Source organism: Rhopalosiphum maidis, chromosome 2 (genome assembly GCF_003676215.2).
Source record: "Rhopalosiphum maidis isolate BTI-1 chromosome 2, ASM367621v3, whole genome shotgun sequence".
NCBI classification, from domain to species: Eukaryota; Metazoa; Arthropoda; class Insecta; order Hemiptera; family Aphididae; genus Rhopalosiphum; species Rhopalosiphum maidis.
The window spans coordinates 79,146,323-79,167,098 of NC_040878.1; the positions used below are offsets into that span (position 1 = coordinate 79,146,323).

The 20,776-nt window shown below is 26.9% G+C and overlaps 3 protein-coding genes and 1 long non-coding RNA gene across 6 annotated transcripts; 1 reads left to right on the forward strand and 3 right to left on the reverse strand.

Moving 5' to 3' along the window:
* Nucleotides 1–1,550: 1,550 nt before the first annotated feature.
* LOC113551816 (transportin-3) lies at nt 1,551–7,242 on the reverse strand. Its single transcript, XM_026954320.1, has 17 exons — nt 7,123–7,242; nt 6,839–7,042; nt 6,370–6,747; nt 6,144–6,307; nt 5,928–6,078; nt 5,475–5,621; nt 5,196–5,407; nt 4,991–5,136; nt 4,669–4,860; nt 4,497–4,597; nt 4,278–4,418; nt 4,059–4,199; nt 3,767–3,999; nt 3,535–3,691; nt 3,279–3,446; nt 3,093–3,205; nt 1,551–2,192 (listed from the first exon to the last, which is right to left on the reverse strand). Exons 1-17 carry the CDS (start codon nt 7,240–7,242, stop codon nt 2,132–2,134), a joined length of 2,829 nt encoding a protein of 942 aa, XP_026810121.1. The 3' UTR covers nt 1,551–2,131.
* A 7,794-nt stretch (nt 7,243–15,036) lies between these two features.
* Nucleotides 15,037–16,099, reverse strand: LOC113554353 (WASH complex subunit 3). 2 transcript variants are annotated; one of them, XM_026958165.1, is made up of 3 exons: nt 15,961–16,099; nt 15,732–15,835; nt 15,037–15,673 (listed from the first exon to the last, which is right to left on the reverse strand). In XM_026958165.1, exons 2-3 carry the CDS (start codon nt 15,813–15,815, stop codon nt 15,332–15,334), a joined length of 426 nt encoding a protein of 141 aa, XP_026813966.1. In that variant the 5' UTR covers nt 15,816–15,835; nt 15,961–16,099; the 3' UTR covers nt 15,037–15,331. The 2 variants fall into 2 exon arrangements, with proteins under 2 accessions (XP_026813966.1, XP_026813965.1); XM_026958164.1 differs by having other exon boundaries at nt 15,732–15,896; nt 15,961–15,978.
* A 1,060-nt stretch (nt 16,100–17,159) lies between these two features.
* Nucleotides 17,160–18,466, reverse strand: LOC113554563 (60S ribosomal protein L44). The gene is made up of 4 exons (XM_026958462.1): nt 18,326–18,466; nt 17,496–17,669; nt 17,310–17,426; nt 17,160–17,246 (listed from the first exon to the last, which is right to left on the reverse strand). Exons 1-4 carry the CDS (start codon nt 18,326–18,328, stop codon nt 17,226–17,228), a joined length of 315 nt encoding a protein of 104 aa, XP_026814263.1. The 5' UTR covers nt 18,329–18,466; the 3' UTR covers nt 17,160–17,225.
* Nucleotides 18,467–18,610: 144 nt separating this feature from the next.
* LOC113554564 lies at nt 18,611–20,527 on the forward strand. Of its 2 annotated transcripts, XR_003405280.1 has the most exons (5): nt 18,611–18,840; nt 18,921–19,054; nt 19,242–19,380; nt 19,494–19,556; nt 20,441–20,527. It is a non-coding gene; the product is annotated as an uncharacterized LOC113554564 (long non-coding RNA). The 2 variants fall into 2 exon arrangements; XR_003405279.1 differs by lacking the exon at nt 18,611–18,840 and having other exon boundaries at nt 18,849–19,054.
* Nucleotides 20,528–20,776: the final 249 nt, after the last annotated feature.

Here is a 20,776-nt window from a genome sequence, read left to right on the forward strand (position 1 = left end):
ATAGTAATTTTAAATATAAAAAAAGGTTATGTAAAATTAGACATTATTTTAATTGAGTTAACATGTTTTGTTTATACATTCATTTCTAAAAAAAGTGTCAAGTGGGTATCACTCTACTGTATAGACGTATAGTAGAAATCAGTAGTAGGTCACTATAATAGATGTGCTAAATTTGAATGCAATGACAGCCGACAGGTATTAATGTATCATTGTATACGAAAAACGATTCTGAATAAAAAAAATAAAAAAATGTATTTATTATTTAAAAATTGGTTATGCGTAAAAATTCCCGTTTTACCTGATGCATTTGAAAACTAGATAGACCAGAGTACCAACTAGATGAATTTTCCTTTTCAAAGAAGGGCCGAAGTCAAAAATCAAAACATTATTTCTACTCTAAAACAAAATGACAGACATAAAAATAAAAAAAAAACATACATCATTGTAAAATCAATACATTCATCACTCCGTTCAGAATCTTAAAGAACGAACCAAAACTCTAAAAATTGAGAAGATAATTGACAATTTTGCCAACACAAAATCAGGAAAAAAAATTGTTTTAAATAAAATAATTAAAAAAAATGTACTTGCTTTTGCTTTATTTAACATTTCCATATATATATTTATGTAATAAATAATTTATATATATATATGTTAAAATATGGTTATAAATTTATAATGTCATTTGATTTTTAGTAAAAATATAAAGGTAAAATATTATATAGTAAATTTTTTTTATAGTGGCCCCTAAATTGTTTTTGCACCAGGCCTTAATTGAATTCATTTTAGAAAATAGCTGCTCGCAGCAAGCTTCGCACATATTATAAGTAAATTCAAACATTGTAAATAAAGTAAGTCAAACTAATGTTTTTAAAAATAGTTATAACAGTTTTACCTTGACTTTTCAGTAAAATCTGTGAATAACTTCCAATTTCCATTATTTTTTTAAGTCATTGTAGACTAATGTTTCTTAGCATATAATACAATGGAAGTCGATTACCGTTGATTATTTTTTTTATTCCAACATTTCATTAGAAAAAAGTTAAATAAATCCATAATGTTTACCAACCATACTTGGAGCTCCATAAATAGTTATTAAAACACTATTTTGAATATTTATTTTTAAATTTATTAACTTGTTATGTACCTTATTGATAATATTGTAATCAGTTGCCTTTTTTTTTTTAAACAATTGCGTATATTACTAAAAGAGTGTGTGCATGTCATAGGTTCACCATTTCTGGACTATAATGTTTTAATAATACACAGTACACAATGTATTGGTAAATAATACAAGTACTTTTATTAGGCATGGCCACGTAGATATCATATACAATAGATCTATAGTTTTGAATACTTTTTTGAGTTTATGAAATGTACTTCAATGCCACAATGACTTAAGTACACTTTTAAAGTAATAAAGACTTTTAGACATCATATTCCTATCGTCCATAGCATTTTACGGACCCAGCGGGAATTTAAAAATAATCATATCATCATATAATACACATTTTTGGTAGCTAAATAAATAATAATACAGTAATACAATATTCTTATGAATTTTAAAAACAAAAAACTTTAATTACAATTAGGTATTCAAACTATATACAATGGTCAATTTAAAGACTGAGGTAGACACTGCTACCTCTCACTACTCTATGGATACACTTTTCAGACAAAAAATCAACCTGAATGTTTATTGTTGAAATAAAGACAAGAGAAAAATACCATTTTTAAAACTGAACAGAATGTTAGATATTTAAAATTACATTTTTGGCATAATGCTCAAATATTAAAATATTAAAATTAATTGATTTATTTATTTTAGTAAATAAATAAAGGAAAATTATTAGATATTTCTTGTACTTTACTCAATAATAAACATTTCACACAAAAGGTAAGTGAAAAATGTTCAACCAATGATAATTTATTTATACATGATAATTAGTTAGTATATCAACTATACTGCAATTAATAGTGATTTAACATTGAACATAAACTTAGGTTTTTTCACAACTATAAGCACAATCAAATGGAGTGAATTATTAAAAATTCAAAACAAAATGATTTAAACAGCAAGGTCAAAACTGAATAACATTAAAACATTTTAATATATTAATCATAGTCAACACTACCGAAAATATCGCGAAAATTCCCGTAATGAACGGCATAGCTCTCCATCATTTTCATAACTAAAACAAGGCATATTTAAATTATTTTTATATTAAATAAACCTATAAATTATTATATTTTTTTGTATAATACAGTAGACGCCGCTTATAAGACTCACGGATATAAGATTCAGTCACTTATTAGATTCAAAATCATCTGGAACGGTCTAGACGTATCAAAATACATTAAAAAAAAATCGGTTATAAGACTTAAATTTTGTAAAATAAATAGTAGAAAATAAACTTTTTTGGTTATAATTTAGAAATAAATTGGTATTGAAAAATTAAATAATATTTGTGTTGATTATTTCTAGTTTCTGTTGGTACCAGGGGGTCATTTCACATTTTTTTATGGGATGCAAAATCAATATTGAAAATCTAAAGTAATACCAGTCACTCGTATGGCTGTCATCCCATGAATATTTTTCAACACACATTTTGTGTAAATGTAAATAATTTTATAGAAATTATAATATAAAACAAATAACAATAATTTTGTTCATGGGATGCATTTGTACACCCTTGCATACCACAAATTACGCCACTGGTTGGTACCTTATAACGTATAATTTTTATCGCAGATAAAAGTTCACATTTATTGCAACGATTATCGTTATTAGATTTTCGGAATATTAGAACAAAATAAAAAATAAACTAAAATTACAATTTTTTTTTCAAAATAAATAATAAATACATTATACATATAATCTTTATAATTTTTATAATATTTTTGTATGTAATATTTACTTATTATAATTTTAGTTTTTTTTATCAGGATTATTAAATTTATTCAATAATAAGTATGTATAATAATTATGTAATATGTGTTAAAGTATTAAAATTAAAGCAAAATATGTGCTGGTCCCAAAGTGAGTCTTATAAGCGGCGTCTACTGTATTATATATATTTTGTAATAATTACCTATGAAAAGAGTTTAAAAATTGTAGACACTGTTCATTTGTTGCTGTAACTAAACCGGCAGAGTTTTGTTTTGGTAATTTTTCAACTGCTCCAGTTAACCATCTTAATGTTTGCTATATAAATATTATAGCATTTAGAAAATCAAATCATCTATTTATAAAGTTCATACAAAAAATAAATTCTTACGACTTTATCATAAGCCATCAGTTCAATAATCACGTCGATCACATCAGGTAACATGTATGTTTGAAGTGAGAAAACGCTCGCTTGAATTAAATTGTCAATTAATTGTTCACCAATTGAATTTATTATTGAGGTAACATATTGTCTACATTCTTCATTGTTGATATTGTCCTGTATACATCATATTATTATGTTTCAAATATTAAATATAGTTCTTAATCATTATAAATAATAATGATAATAAAAACAAATCATTTACTTTTCTTGATTTTCCACATAATAATAAGTCTAATAGAAATTTCATAACAGATGCATTAGCTTCTTTATGGTCCAATGAAACAGCAGTTATACTGCACCTAATGATTACTTCAAGTACCGGAGACTGAAGAAAAGGCATTGGAAGTTTTTGAATAAATCTAAAATGTAATTTATAAAAATACAAAATAAAGTAATTATTTTCTTAAACATTAGGGTCCTGATTTCCTTTCTACCTGCACGCCAATCGAAAGAAATCATCAACGGTATCTGGATAGTTTCTGAGTCCATCTTTTTCACTAAATAATCGGAATGCCGGTTCAATGAATGCGTCTATCATTTCTAATAGGAGTGAGTGACATTGTGTCATAACAAGTGGGTTGTCATATTTGGAACCATATTCATCAACCAAAATTGAACCGATATAAAGATAACAACTGTGATGATGCTCTTTGTATAAATACGCCATCTACATAATATAATTGTACATAACATATTATGTTTGATTTCCTGATAAAATGCACTTACTTGTTGAGCAACTGGTGCTAAAAGTGCAGTTGTTGATCGACTAACCAACCTAATCATAAATCGAAGACACCGACAAAAATGTTCAGTGATACGTGAATCGGTTTTATATCTAGTGCATATTTTTGACATAGATGGCCACATCTAACCAAAATATAATACATCATTAAATAAAATAATAAAAGATAAAAAAGAAAATTTAAAACTAATATTAAAACATACTTCAACAATAGCAACTACACAAGGGTCTTTTTCATTATTTGATTTGGTTGCTAAATGTCTTAAAATGGCTGATAAACGATCCAACCAATATATTGGGTCCGTAGAAGTATTAGTTTCAGGAACAGTTTTTTCTGATGTAGACTGAATAAAGATATAAAATTAAATAACTATGTAATTACATTATTTTATAAATTTATATTAGACTAACAGCAAATTTACCTCAACTAAAGCTAATAATGGACTTAACTGTCTCCCACAAATTTCTTTAATTGCTTTATATACATGTTCTTCGGGAACTTCAGCAACAATCACAGCAACACCTTTTATATAATTAAGAAAAGTAAAAATGAATCAACAGAAATTATTAATTAATAGATAATCTACTACAAACCTTTTAATAAACCAATCGCAACATCATTCGGTAAATTCAGCATATCAACCACTTTAAGGATTTCAATAAGCCCACTGAGATGTTTGACCATGTGATGTCGGCAAGTAGTACAAATACTATGTAAAGATTTTGCTGTGACAGCAGCAAGATTTGGTTGGCGTAAACAATACTGTAGATAATTCAATATTGGTTCTGAAAATAGTAACATTGAAATGATAAAATAATTTAAATTTAAATATTATTTATCTATCATTAATTAATAATTTGTCATTAATAGTTTATAGATAATTTTTGAATTATGTAATTATTAACTATTTAATACCTAAAGTTTCTGAATGTTGTTCATGTGATATCCATTCGCATAATTCTCCTAACAGCATCACTGAAGTGTATCTCATGTTTATGTGAACAGTTTCTGGCATATTAAGGATAGCTTCAACCACTTTCGGAACCACTTCATTTTCATGTCTATGTGAGTTATAAACATAAATCACATTGTTTAAAATGGGTAATTAATAGTGACTTACGGCAATATATTCCTAGCAATGGCTTGCATAATAAACAGTGCTGCTTCCATTTGATCCCAAGTGACATTAGACACAGAAGCTGTTTGTAAGAGCATATACATTTGTTGAAAAACAGCTGATGAACTGACTATAAATACTACATCTTTAATTAAATCTGAACATTTCATTCTGAAATCTGCAAAGTCTTCTGTGCCTTCATCCAATAGACCTTCCTGAAATGTAATAATTCATATTGAAGTTACAAATGACAAAATTAAATTAAAATAAATTAAAACTCACATGATCTGTATCAATCATACAGTGTTTATATAAAGCACCAATTAATTGTTCAAAATAAGGTTTAAACATTTCAGTTAAAACTACATTATTTATTTTATATAATTCTTCGGATAACCTAAACCATAGATTGAATGTTATTAATAAAACCTGAAAAAAATAATGATACATATACATGAATTAAACATCTCATAAAATTCTAAAGAAATATAAAACTGATAATTTATCAAGTTTTAGAACCGAGAAAACTTTCAAAGAAAATAATGTTATTTAAGGTAACTATTAATACGAAATATTGACATTTGCCTAGACACAAATTATAATGAATTTGACTAAAAACAAAATTGACTTAATAGCCAGTTATTGAGTTATAAGTAGAAATAATTACTAGTAGAAACATTTTGTTAATAATACATAATTGGGTTAGTAATTACATTTTAAATATTATCTATTTACCTCATAATCATGATGGTTAGCACATAAAATAACCAATTCTAATGCTTTTATAGAGAAATGTGGAAGACCATTAGATCCTAAACTTTTGTTTACCATAGTCATTACTAGTGATTCTGCTAACTCAGTGAATATTCTACAGTAATTAACAGTTCTGTAATAAAATTAACATGATATTAAACATAAATTTACATTTATCAAATTGATCATGCAACATACCGATCCAAGTCTTCATTGGTAACTGACATCATGTAAGCTTGCTCTAATCTACTAACTGAATTTATAATTTCAATTTGTATTTCATCTTGATTGTTATTATCTTCTAGATTTTGGAGAAATGCAATCACTGCATCTGCAGCTGCTTCTTGAATCATACTACATTCCTGTCATAAAAATAGATATATTTACATACATTTCTTAATTTAAATATTAAATAAATTTTTACATCAAAACTCAACACATTAAACGCATTTGATAGCACATTGCTATGCCACACTTGTGATAATGATACACTTCTGATATTCAACCATGATGCAAAACATTTGTACGATCGGATTTTGATGAGATTATCATTTGCTTCAGATGTCAAGCACAGCTCTAATAATTGATTAACAGCTGGCAAGTTATCACTAAATTCAGTATAAATTTCAGATCGACGATTAGCACCCAGACGTAAAGTTCGAGAATTGACTTCTTCTGGCAACACAGTCAACAACTCTAATATGAAACATGTTTTCAGTGAATTATATCGTGAAGCAATATCAACAGCAGCGTTCTTCCACGAACCCATTTGGAGAGCTAAGTGTGCCAATGCAACGCACAACTAATATACAAAAATGTTTCAATTGAGCACAAAAATAATGTTTAGAAACAAATCAAAATAAATTATTATATATTTGAAACTTAGGAGATACCTGTGTAGCAATTACACCGTCAGTGGTATCATCTAATTTTGACAGATGATTCAGTAAGGCATCTCGTAATGACGCATGTGAATCTTGAGGTAGTTCATGAAAGGAGTTTTGTAATTTGGATCGCATAGTCTGTGCTGCCAAATAACACGAGTTCAGGTCCACCTTCCTGGCCAACAATTCATCAGCTATTTTCCATGCGTATACCTGGTATGATGAACAAAATATGATGGATTAAAATTTTGGTTTTCGGTTTTACTGCAGTGTTTGGTCGATGTGTCACGTACCGATTTCTGCATTTCGTTAAGCCAGTTCGAGGCTCGCTGCTTTTCGGCAGGGTTAGTGTTTTGGTTGTAGAGCGCGTAAATAGCTTCGTATACGGTTTCTATCGAAGGCGAGTCTTCCATTTCAGCGGGTAAATATAATGGGCGTAAAAGAGTAAACTGTGTTTTTTTTTAATTAATTTATTATTATTAATTAATAATTACATAATAAAATTGAGTGCTAATCTAAGTAAATCGACTATGAATAGTATAAATTTAGTTGCTAGTAGGTATAAAGTTGTTGTAGTAAGTAAAAAATATAATTCATAACATTTGTTTGATGTTTATAATATTGAAAAATGATAAACCGTAACGTGTGATAGCGGTATTCGCATGGAAGAGACTAAATGCAGGTGCCCCCGGGACTGATTTGATTTATCCGCTTAAATATTATAATTAAAAAACAATTAATTGAAACGGTTGACACTGCGCGTGAAAATCCATAAACTAAAAACCGTGAAAGTAACACTCGGCCTATGAATTATGATTTAGACAATATGCACTTCTCTACGTGAACGATCGTCACGATCCTGTAGACGTCCCGTGTATGACTGCATCAACCATCGAGCCATAATCGACCGCAGTTCCAAATTGCGACTCACTCAGACTGTCAGACGGATCCGAAAACCTGTAGGTACCCTACTCACTACCCGTTGAAAAGTCACACGATTTGTCCTATACTTGAAGAGTAATCGAAAACCTGTCTAGAAAACGGTTGATTTTAGCCAGCCAAAATCAAATTTTAGTCATTTTTTTTCAGTCCCTATTTTTGTGTGCAGTAGCAAATGACAAATAGACGAATAAAAAGTTTATGTTTACTAATTACAACCCTTAAAATATGTTTGTCTAGGTATGTTAAAATTAAAAAAAATGGTAAAGTGTGTGGTAGCAAAATTTACAAAAAATAGGGATTGCATTTTATCAGGTACGTAAAATTATAATACACACATTACACATAATATTATTAGTGTGATCATAATTTTATTTTTCCAAGATAAAGTATCCACCACTTTCTAATTTTTTTTAAGAATTATTATAATTATCTTTATCTCCAAACTATTGGATAAATGTAAAAACATTTAAAACCCTTATGTAGTTAGGAATACCTATTGTACCAATAGTAGGTACCACAAACCATTCAAATATTCAATATACCTATAATCATTTATCTAAGGGGTCGAGTAAATATGTGTATATTAACTATTAACTATAAAAAAATAGTAAGCGATCATTACTCATTATTCATTAGTGTGTCAGTGTATGTGGTGTGTGTATAAATTAAACAGCGGAGCATTCTAGCTAACCGCTCACATGTGTATGTAGTATATTATATATGTAGTAGTATAGTATCTACAGTATGTGCATTATTATGCCAATAATACACTACGTAATAAATACTAATTATTATTTTTTTATGATCAAAAGTATCAACATTTTGCTAATAAAATATATAGTACATACGTATAGTAACTATTTATCCGATAAAATGTTAAAAAACATATTTGCAGAATTCGTCAAGAAATTTATTTGAAAATGGTTTTCTTAAATTTGTAAATTAATTTTGTCACATTAATATTGTTAGCATTTTTGGCATAATTGCAATTTATATATAGCTACGACTACCATGCAATTTATTTTTTTCGAAATATGTATTTCAAATAGTTAATAACTATTATGGTGCAAAAATGAATTTGCCCAAATGATTATTTTGGATGTTATATACTCTTCTAAAGTTGGCGAATTTACGCTATTACGCATGCGCACAATGTAACACAAAATAACGAATTTTTCAATTTATTTTACATATTTTAATGAATTTGAATGATTATGAAATCATAACACGATCGACTGTCCAGGTGTACAACAGCTGTGACTGGGCCACTGGGGCTAGTGGTTGTAGATGGTGATTACTTTTTTATTTTACTGGTAGGTATAGGTTAGGATTATTTGTTAGGTTACTAGCTGCCTGATGAAGGGATCGCCAACCTTCCCTCCACAGGTTAGCTATTTCAGCCCCTGGGGGGGAGGGGGTCGAGCTCCCATCTAATTCGTGGTTCGGAGGACCGAGTCTGGTCTCGGAGCCGGTTGGCGAAGAAACTAGGAAGCCATTATACTTGACATTTAATTGTTGGCAGGTTTTTTACTTTAAAACCTAAGTAAAATTATTCAAGTGTACTAAAATTCGAAAAATTGTTATAGACGCGGCACGTGGCCAGAAAAATAGCGTAAAATCGTCAACTTCGGAAGGATATAACTTCCAAAATGATAATTTGCGCAAATTCGCTTTTACACCAACGTTCTTAACTCGTTGAAATACATGTTTCAAAAAAAAAAAAATCGAAAAAATTGCGTGATGTGAGCTAAACCTGTTCCACATTTTTAAATTCTTGATATTAAAAAATATAATATTAAATATTATAATAATATTAAAAAAGTTTTAGTTAACGAAATAAACAAAAAACGTCCATTAGGTAAATCAAAGACTCGATAAGCGAATGTTATAGCTCAATATATCAAAAATATAAAAAAAGAATCGTTTTTAAACGATATATATGATAGAAAGAATGTTCATGGAGTCATGTGAACTTTTAATAATCAATATAGTCATAATATAATATATATTATGATTAACAAAAGCCTATAGGATCTAATGTACCTACTCCACATTTTTCTATCAGAATTTAAAGCATTATATAATCATCATTTTATGTATCATTGTACCAAATATCATGATTACGAGGTAAATAGATAATATTATAATATAATTATTTAGGTACTGATAGCGAATTATGTTTTATTAACGAAATGTTTTCATAACAGTCAAAAGGAAAATAAAATTTGTATCAGCCGGATCATTAATAAACTGTTGATTTTTAAACATGAAAGTTACCTAGCTGTATCATTTTTAAAAGTCTTAGTTGTTACTTGTAATACATTGTCGCATAATTTAATGATGTTAGAATTTAGAAGTACAGGAAAATATTTTCTTTGTTGATCAATGATTGTACATAATACATTGCTTTACTCACAGATTTGATATCATGACACATAGCGATAGTGTATATTAAACCGAAGGTTAGGTTTGGAGTCGGTAAAACAGTAATTCTTTCGAAATTTGAATTATTTTTATTGGTATACTAGAAACTGCTGATTCCTCTGCTCGTCAGTCGTCACATATAATTTTTTCAGATGAGTTATCTTTTTATTTTATTTGGAGTATCCGCTAGATGATTATATACATCTATTATTGAGTACTGAAAAATGTTTGCAAAATTGATGCAGTATAATTTTTATAAAGAAAGCAGCACAGCTTTAAAAAAAGTTTATCGCATTTTTGAATATTGAAAAATCTATGTTTATATTAGTATATTACAAACAGCTAATTGTTCCTATTATTTTTCTCTGACACTGTCCACTGACTGACAGAATAATATGAATTTCTAAATTATTCGTTTTACTTTATAAACTCACTTCGACTTCGAGGTTAGGTTAGGTTATTTGTACTTGTATTTATATTGATGATAACTGATAAGTATATTAAATAACCATAGAATTTTTCAAACCTGTATCGAAATCAATGTATATAGACATTACACGAAAACGGCAGTAGGTATTATAGAAATATAGACTATCTATAATCATTACTGGATTTAGGAATGTATAGAAATCTTAGGCCCATCCTTAGTGGTAGCTTTTATGCATGTATTTTAATAATTTTAGATAATATGTATAATCGAATATTTTTATTTCAATTGTGATTTTTATAAATTTATTTGAAAAAAAAATCCATTATGTGGAGGCTTGGAGGCCCAAATTGGGTCCTTTTCTAAATCCAGTTCTACCACTAATCATAACTAAAATTTAAAAAAATCTATAAATGTTAAGAACTTAGAAATTTTTAACGCTTTTTTTATTTCATTTTCTGATAAAAAAAGTAATTATAAATTAATATTGGTTAAAATTCTAGTCCAATCAATTTAGTAGATCATTATAACTTTAAACATGTAATTTGTAGTTATAAGAACGTAGTTTCCAAAATCCACCATGTAACATGACATATGATGCGCTATGATTGAATATTTTATGATAATTTCACTAATGTTGCAAAATATGTCGTATATTATTTAATTATACATAATTGTTTATTACAGCGGTCCCCAACCGGGACGAATTTAGAGTCTGCTCGGGGAAGGGGGGGAATATAGTGATGATGGAATTACGAAAATAATTATGTTATTTTACAATGTGTAAAATTGAAATCACTATATTAGTTTTCAGTTTATCGGGTATCGATAACAATTATATATTATAAATTTCTCATTAAATTTACTTATATTATTATTTTTGTTTTTGTATTCAAACATTTTTTCTTATACTTAATATTATTACTATTTACTTCGTAAGTTGATTTATAATACATTTTTAAAATTATGAAAATAATAAAAGTAAATAGTTATATATTGTTTAATATATAGTTATTTTGTATGATTTATTTGTATTTTGTACTGCTTACAAAAAAAATTCGCCTAAATTCTAATTTAAGGAGGGGGAGAATGAGATTTTAGTAAATTTACATGGAGGGCGTAGAATGAAAAAGGTTGGAAACTACTGGTTAATTATTATTATATATAGTACCTAGTTAAATAGAAAATAAATACAAAATAAGTATCTAGTATATATGGATATGTATATATTACTCTAAGGTCTATATAGTATGCTTTATAATCGTCTTTTTTTTTCATACAGATCATTATATGAAAATTGGTATTATCTCGACACATCGTGTCCTCGTTTATTGTTTTACTATGTTAATAACAGTATTACTACAATAATTGTTGACGTATTATCACGTATAACTTAATAATTAAATAAGTATTAACTATTAAGTACTAAACCTATTAATCATTATCTACCTATTCATAATTATCCAGCATTTCAAACAATATGATAATTTTATTTTTAGTAGGTAGATTGGTAGATAATCTGATCCTTAGTATTTAACATGATAAGTATTGTTATTATTTGTTAATATTATTATACGGCGGATGCGAATCCTTCTACTGCCGATTAACAGATTTTATTATTATTTGTTAAAGAGTTGTTTAGACATTGTAATACATATTATTTATGCGTAGTTAGCTATATACTTATAAGGTGTAACAAGACTATTTGACAAACTTTCATTACAAATATTACTATATTGTGTTCTCCCAAAACTCATTTTTCTCTATCTTTCATTTGATCTTCAGTTTCTTCGAGATCGATCCATCTCATCCTATGATATTACCAAAGATTACATAGGCGGAGTTAGGGGAGAGCTTTGGGGGCTAAGCCCCCCTAAGTTTCTGATTAGCACCCCCAAAATATATACACCTTAGGTATGTATCTACAGTTTTGTATAATTATTCACAAATATACTACTTAAAGGGCATCATAAAAGTAATTTTGTTTTTTACCTACAATTTAAAATTGGTATTTAATAAAACAGTTATAGTTATTTCATTTACATCACTTTTTTTATTTTACAGTTTATTTTTGTATTTGTAGTAATATTGCATTACTATGCAATACATTAATACATTTTAGTTTATTTGATCATTGATTTGTATTGAAATATAATTAGCTGCCACCCGCTGATCGCTGGCTATTTTTTTGTTTTTACAATACATAAACATTAGATTATTTCTAACTAAATAGGAAGTTATTAATAATTATTTTCATTAAGTAATCTGGAACTAGAGCCCCCAACTTAATTTACTAAGCTCTGCCTATGTCAAAGAACCTTAAGATTTTCTATTTATATATACGTACCACTTCCAGTTTTATTTCTACATTTAGCAAGTCTAACATTGAGATGTTTGTCATCTTTTCCGTCCAAAAGATTCTCTTAAACGCAAATTATTGATCTATTCCTACCTACAATAACTACTCTACTATTCCATTTCTAGAGTGTCTTTCTCAACACTGTTTTAGTGTAGATGTTGAAAAGGATAGGTGAGAAAATGCAGCCTTGTCGAACACTTTTAGATTTTTAGTAGTTTGGAAATTTGGAATGGGTATAAAACACCTATATTTTAATTATTTTATTATACGAAGTGTCCCGTGAGGATTTACCCATTGTGTGCATTGCGATATTTCCTGAAATAATGAAGATATCATAATTCTGGTTTATAAAAAGATTCACAGGGTACAGGGAGAAGAACTACAAATATTTCATGTTTTATTTAATTTAAATATTTTGGTAATAAATATAAGAGCCATTTTGTACAGTTCTTTTTTTCTGAAAATATTGACGTTTCAACATTTTAACTTCATTAATCTTCTGATTTTTAGTATTTTTTCTAGTTTCGAAAAAAACTGAAAATACGATAGTGGTATCATTGTATCAAACTTGTAGCCCGCGTGTCAGCGAACGCTTTCACTGTTTCTTTCGAAACTAGAAAAAATATTAAAAATCAGGAGATCAATGAAATTTAAATGTTGAAACGTCAATATTTTCAGAAAAGTTAACTCTACCATAAGATCATCTTCAATTTTTAATAAAAAAATATATATTTTAACTTTTTTAATAAAACATTAAAATAAATTAAAACATGACATGTAGTTCTTGTCCCTGTGAACCTTATTAGTTATTAAAAAACCAGAATTATGATATTTCCATTATTTCAAGAGATATGGCAATGGTTTAATCTTCACGGAACACTGTGTGTGTATATAATATATTATATATTAACAGTGGTGTATTTATAGTATATAGAAACTATATAGGCATGTCGCACGTGCTTACAGCGGCAAAGTTTGAGAGGCAGCAAATTTTTTAATGTTATACTTACACATTTTATGGTTATATATAATTTCCAAATTTTATAAATTTAATATCCAAATTACATTTTTAAATTCTTTGAAAATAGTTGAATTAACTTAATTATCTGAGAAATTGCCAAATATATAAACAAATGATTTTTTTTTCGTCAGAAACCATAGACTAAGCCCGTGTTAGAAACTCAGAATGTGTACATTTGCAATCGTATTTATTAAATAGTGATAATGTCATAGATAATTTAATTCCAATCAAACTAAGTAAGTAATGCGAGAAAAAAATCTTTGCATATTAAAATATTTCTAAACACTGACACTGAATAAAACAATTTCTAATGTATTTTAGGCTTAAACATAATTCATAAAGTACCTATGTGTAAAACGTAAAACTAGTACAAGACAGTATTCTGTGATTGGTACGTTAATTATTGCACACATAGCAATTGGCAAGGGCTGAGGCTTGGGAGGTCTTTTAACATTTAGCCAGCTTTTTAAACATTGAAATATGCATTTTTATGTGCTAACAAATTTTGTATATCATAGTTCATAGGAAAATGAATTGTCAAGAAAGCTTATCCAATTGGAACTTCATACTCTTAGTAAAAATATAAAAATCCATTCTCTAGTTATGACTTATGATATTTGTGAAATAAAATGTTAGTTATTACGCAAGAAACTATGTACAGTTATTATCAAGGAACCATTATTTATATTACATATCGGTAATACAAATCACTACCAAATAAAAAATAAGACTAAATCATTTGTCTCTATCTATTTTGCAGACATGAGCAAAATTATAAAATTTCTTTTGAAGAAACTTCTCAAATTATTCTCCAAGCATAAATATATCTACAGTTTAGTAAAAATAAAAATGTATAATTATATTAAAATATAGTACAAGTTAAACATAACAAATAGGTAGGTAAAAAGTAATAACTAATAATAATTATTTTTTTATAACAATTTATCATTATATAAGTCTTATAAGAATAATATTATTAATTATTTTATCACAAGTGACACAATAATGGTATATTTATGGAGAAGACATTGTATGTGAAAGGGTAATGGTTTCATAGAACAAAAATATAAATATATTATTAAAATTATTATTACATAAAAAAATCTTTGATAATATAAAAATGGTATTGCAACACCTTACAGGATTCTAGTTTTTTTTTTTAATAAAGTATTGTAAATGGTGTAAATACAATTAAGTTATCCATTATGTGGTAATAATATAATGTTTATGTAAAAAAATAAAATGATTTTCATAATGTTTTCTTTATAAGCCCCTACACAAAAAATTATAAGTTTATATATAATAATTGATACATAAATATTTAATTTATCACAATAGTTTTGGATCTAGTCCTTCATTGACCATTTTTAATTCAACAGCGCCTCTAGGCACACCAAATTGAATCATTTTACGATATTTTAATATTGTTGGATCCACGGTAGGCTCATTAGTATTCTCATTAATAACAGTTGGTTCTGATACATTATTTTCTTCAGTTTTACTAGGGTTTTCTGTTGTTTCTGTTCTAATAGGTTTATCAGTTATCTCAGTTTTATTATGTTCATTGGTTATTTCAGTATTATGTAAATTATCTTTTAAATGATTTCCAGAAGGTTCACTTGTTTGAATTTGAGGTGGATGGAGTTCTTGAAGTTCAGGAACAGAATTTAACTAAAACACATATTATATTATGTTTAAATGTGTTGTTTAATATTTAGTTTAGTTGTACCTTAGTTTCTAATATACACAGAGATGCTGAAATTTTTTGTAAGCGTTGTTCGGATTTCATCATTTTGGCTTCACAGTGTATCATGAAATCGTTTAAGAATGTTACTGTGGATGTAATAAAATGATTAATATACGTCACTAATTGACGTTGTTCCATTGGAGGAACCTAAAACAACCAGGGAAAAACAGAATATAAAAAGTCAGTTAAAAATATTTTATGAGATACTTACTTTTTTAAATTCTTCCATTTTTATTTGTTTGAAGAAATGGTATTAATGCTAAAGTAAAATTAAAAACTAAAAATTATGTATTATTGAAATTAGACAAAATTCATATAGACAAACACACAACATTTAACGTTTGGAAGTGTAACTCTCAAGTCTCACCAAGACTCCTAATTTGGTTTTGTGATAAGAAATTTGATTTTAATCACTGATAATATATATTATCTATTTTACATTATTACCACGAACTATGATACCTTAATATATATCTATTACTATGTATTTTTTTATTTAAGTAAGAAATATTTATAGACATCATAATTTTTTTTTTATATTTATCATCAATCAACCATTATAAAATATTTTGTAACAAAACACATTAACAGAAAAGAGAAAACAAGAGGCACAAAAAGCTACACAATTTTCTTTCCTTAGTAATTCATTATTAAATTGTTTTTTAAAAAAATAACTATAATACAATTTTTAATAGTTCTCATGTAAAAATTTGATAGTTTTCTATTTTATGTAGTTGAATACAAGAATTTACTACATGCTAATAGAAAGCAGTGCCAGCACAAGATATTATGGCGCCCTTAAAATATAATTTATTATTATAAAGAAATGTAATTATTACAAACTGTTATCAAAATGTTTTTTTATTACTAAAACATCATGTTTTAACAATTTTTAGAGCACCTACAAATACGCTCCTGGCGACTGCCCAGTTTGTCTGTGCCTTGGGCCGCCACTGATTGTACATTTTACATTAATCAACATTATTTATCTCACAACTATTCATTTTAAAATTCTACATGAAAACAATCCCTAGCTCATGAAATATTATTTTGTAAATGTTGACTTAATTATTCATATTTTTACTTTTATAGGACAATGCATATGACTAATGTTTAATTATGTAATATAAAACCAAAAATATATATTCTAGTATATGTATATAAAAATACCTTTATCACACTATATCTATTAAAAAATTGTTTATAGAATAGTAGAATACTGTCAAAAATGTATTATTACAACAGTGTTTAGAATAATATTCACTAATAATTACAAAAATGAAAAACCACTTAAAATGTTGATGTATTATTTGTAAACAACAATTTTTTAAACCAAACCATACTTTATTGAAAGGAAATGTCATAGGAAACACAACAGTGAGGACAATTTTAAGAAATTTTAACTAGAAATAAAAAAAGCAATTTGCAGTATGCACTTATATATTGGTCTTAAAAGTAACAAAAAAATGTTTAGACTTAAAACTGGATCATTTGTCCCTGAAAAATAAAATAAATAGAATTAACTTATAAGAATTACATTTTACTAATAATTTTTTTTACCTTTCGTTTTTTGTCACCTCCCAATTCAAAATGCTTGCAACGTTTCAACGGGATTTGTTTACGGTATTTGCATTCGGAACATTCCATCCTCAATACAATCTTTTTGGTTGTTTTAGCCTGGTAAACAAAAATTCATATTTGATTTAAACTAATTGGTTTGTTATTTAATGGTATTATTTGATATACCTTCTTTCTGAAAATAGGCTTAGTCTGACCACCAAAACCACTTTGTTTTCGGTCGTAACGACGACGACCCTGAGAAGCTTGACGTTCCTTGGATTTTTTGTACTGTGTTACTTTGTGTACCTTATGTACTTTGCATTTTTTGCAGTAAGTACGTCTCTGTTTAGGTACATTCACCTGAAATCACAAATGTTGTGATAAAATAAGATATAAATACAGTCTATTTAAAATAATTAAATGTACTTTTATAAGTTACTGTCATTAAGAATACAATTAAGTATTATAAGAAAAACGACAAAATGAATATTTGAAATTATTTTAAAGGTTTTATAAAAATTATTCCAATAATATGAATACAATAGAATAAAAACAGGTTAATAAGATATTGAATTTTAATAATTGAACATTATTTAACCTTGTTTAAAATAAAATGTCATAATTTTACAACAAACGCCAAGTTTTCTAAATAAGTACATTGACATATGAAACTAAAAAAGAATTTTTATACTTAGGGAGATCAACAAGGGATATTTTATTGAAAAATTCGTTATTATAACAGAATTTGTGGTCAGTGAATACCAAATCGGTATATCAAAAATAAAAATGTTTTTTTATATGCGGTAGGATCCAATTAACTTAAGAAATGGACTTTTGAAATACATGGTCGTAGACTATAGCTTATAGGAAAGCGACTTGAAAATATCACAAGACCTTTAATATCCTAAAAAGTTTAGAAATGTATAGAACTATGTAAGTAGTAGACGCCATAATAAAATTAACAATAAGTTTTATTTGTTGTACATTAAGATTAAAACGGATGAAATTTTACTTACCATTTTTCCAAATTGTATATAAACGTTTTAATAACACGACGAATGAACTACAAGAGAAAGAGAATGATGTTCGACGAGAAGAACAACAAATGTTGAATGTATCAGTGATAACGTCAATGTATAAACCAAAGACGTTTTAAAAATCATGTCAGAAAAAATGCATCATATTATGGTATAGGAATATTGCGCCGCGAACCGCGGTTATAGTTATGTGAAGCACGACAAAATAGAACCCGACAAAAAGCCATAGTGGTCATTTGTCGTATGGTTTTATATCGTTTTCTAAATCTACATTCGACAAAAATTAATTTGACATACAGTCACTGAATAAATAAAATATACGGTTATCAATTTCTAACAGTGGACTAATCGTTTCAAATATCTAGTAGAGCACATTTAAAATTCAATTTTACAGATTTTTAATTATATTATAGTACAATACTACAGTCCCACAGAATATATTATCTTCTATTAAGAGATACCGACAAAAATATAAAATGATAAGCGTTGTCAAAGTAAATTTTTCAAATATTCCGGTCTTTTCTATTTCCAAATCCCAATATTTTAAATATTTCTAAGTTTTATTTGATTTTAGTAAAAGAAATGGACCAGAATTTGTTGAATTTTTGGAAAAACTACGAGCACATAATCGATTGGGGTTATCGAATTTCAGGGGCTAGAGGAACGGATAGCAGTGGATCATCGGCACCAATCAATACTGAAACTATAGTATGTTTTTATCGATATTCTCTGCTTCAATAAATTACACATTTCTGATATCTGTCATCTAATTTTAAATTTATGGAACGTCGTTCGTTTTACTAGTGTTTAATGGTTTTTAATTTTGTGAAAAGCGATAAAATTCTTATGATTGTGATTTTTAAATTATATTTGTAGTTTTTTATTTATTTCCTAGGAAATTAATACTTGTAGAACTTTTAACACCAATGAAAATGAATACGATGCTTGTGAATATTCTTCCGATAGCAGTGTTGATATTGATTTAGAATATTTAAAGTTTTCTAAAAAAACATTGTAACATCAAGAAAAAGTAGGTTAGTATTGGTATATCTATTAGTTAACTTATTATAATGATTTAATTAGTAAATAAAATATTATTATATTATAGATTGAAGTATAATAGATGGGTATTATTCATTGTTTATAGAATTAGAAAAGAGAAAAGTTGACAAAGAGTACGGATTGTGCAATTCACCAAGTTTTGAAAATGGTAATGATTTGTTAATTGTTTTTTTTAGTATATTTACAATTAAATATTCAAATTTGTATGGCAATGTAAATAATTAGAATATTGGGTACATGGGAGCAATTCCCACTTCTAGACATCATAAACTACCTAAAAATAATTTTCAAAAATTTGTATAGAAGTTCAGAATGTTTATAAATTATAAGCATGACCTCTGTAGATAGTTAGATAGGGAGACAAACTTTTAATTTTGTTTTAAATTGTTTAATAATTTAATATAACTATTTATTTTAAATTTTTATCCTCACATTTTACTATTGGATACATGCTTTTCTCTTTGTATAGGTCTAAGTGGGTAATAGTTAAAAGTGGAATTTTTGAACCAAAAGGATATTGCCTCCAGTCCTCCACTTCTCTAGAACTCTAGAAGATAAATTTAATCTATTACTAATACTAAGAAACCTTGAAGTAGATAAAATATTATAAATTTAAACTTATAGATGTCTGTATTACAAATCAAATGTATGTATGTAATTTATAAGGGTGATAAAGTTTCATTTCAGTTTTGATTGTTTTTTCTTTTGAAAATTTATTTACATTCCTATCATTTTCATATAAATAATAAATAGAGATAATTTTAAGTATGTAAATTACTGTGATGGTAATATGGTACACACCTTTTTAAAATAATTATTTTGGTTATTATGTCCTATGTAATATAAATATATAATACACCAAATTTGAGCATTTGTTATCATTAAGAGCATAGAGTTACAAATTGTTTTTATGCTGCCATTGACAAGACTATTGTATGTTTCGGTTCAATGAATAGTTATTAAATTGTAAGAGATTTTTTTAGTTGTAATTTTTTCTAAATAAAAGAATCATTTGATAATTTGTGTTTACAGAATGTACCAGTACAATCAAGGTAAATGAGATTAATCCAATAGAATTCTATGGCTCGAAGATAAATGAGATTGAATGTCTTGAAAATAAATTGCAGTCTGAATTTGACAAATTTTGTTCCATGAAGAAACCAGTATTATGGCCTGGTATGGCATTCAATTGGGATGTACCAGGTAGTTATGATAACTAATTAATTTAACATACTTTTATTTAATTGTATAGCTACATAAAAATATTATTATATATTAAATAAATAATTATTTACTTATTAAGAGAATGTATTACACATATTTTTTTTTTATAAATGCATAATATAGTAAATTTATGTTTGTTTCATT

Excerpts from the sequence above, each read along its gene's own strand:
- LOC113551816 (XM_026954320.1), bottom strand. The coding sequence starts at position 7,242 with ATGGAAGACTCGCCTTCGATAGAAACCGTATACGAAGCTATTTACGCG. Across the intron at positions 5,622-5,927 it reads CTAACCATCATGATTATGAG|GTTTTATTAATAACATTCAA; the intron begins GTAAATAGATAA and ends TATTTTTTTCAG. Across the intron at positions 2,193-3,092 it reads TTTTTAAACTCTTTTCATAG|TTATGAAAATGATGGAGAGC; the intron begins GTAATTATTACA and ends GCCTTGTTTTAG.
- LOC113554353 (XM_026958164.1), bottom strand. Across the intron at positions 15,674-15,731 it reads TGTGTATATTAGAAACTAAG|TTAAATTCTGTTCCTGAACT; the intron begins GTACAACTAAAC and ends TATGTGTTTTAG.
- LOC113554563 (XM_026958462.1), bottom strand. Across the intron at positions 17,427-17,495 it reads AGCCTATTTTCAGAAAGAAG|GCTAAAACAACCAAAAAGAT; the intron begins GTATATCAAATA and ends TTTGTTTACCAG. Across the intron at positions 17,247-17,309 it reads GAGGTGACAAAAAACGAAAG|GGACAAATGATCCAGTTTTA; the intron begins GTAAAAAAAATT and ends TTTATTTTTCAG.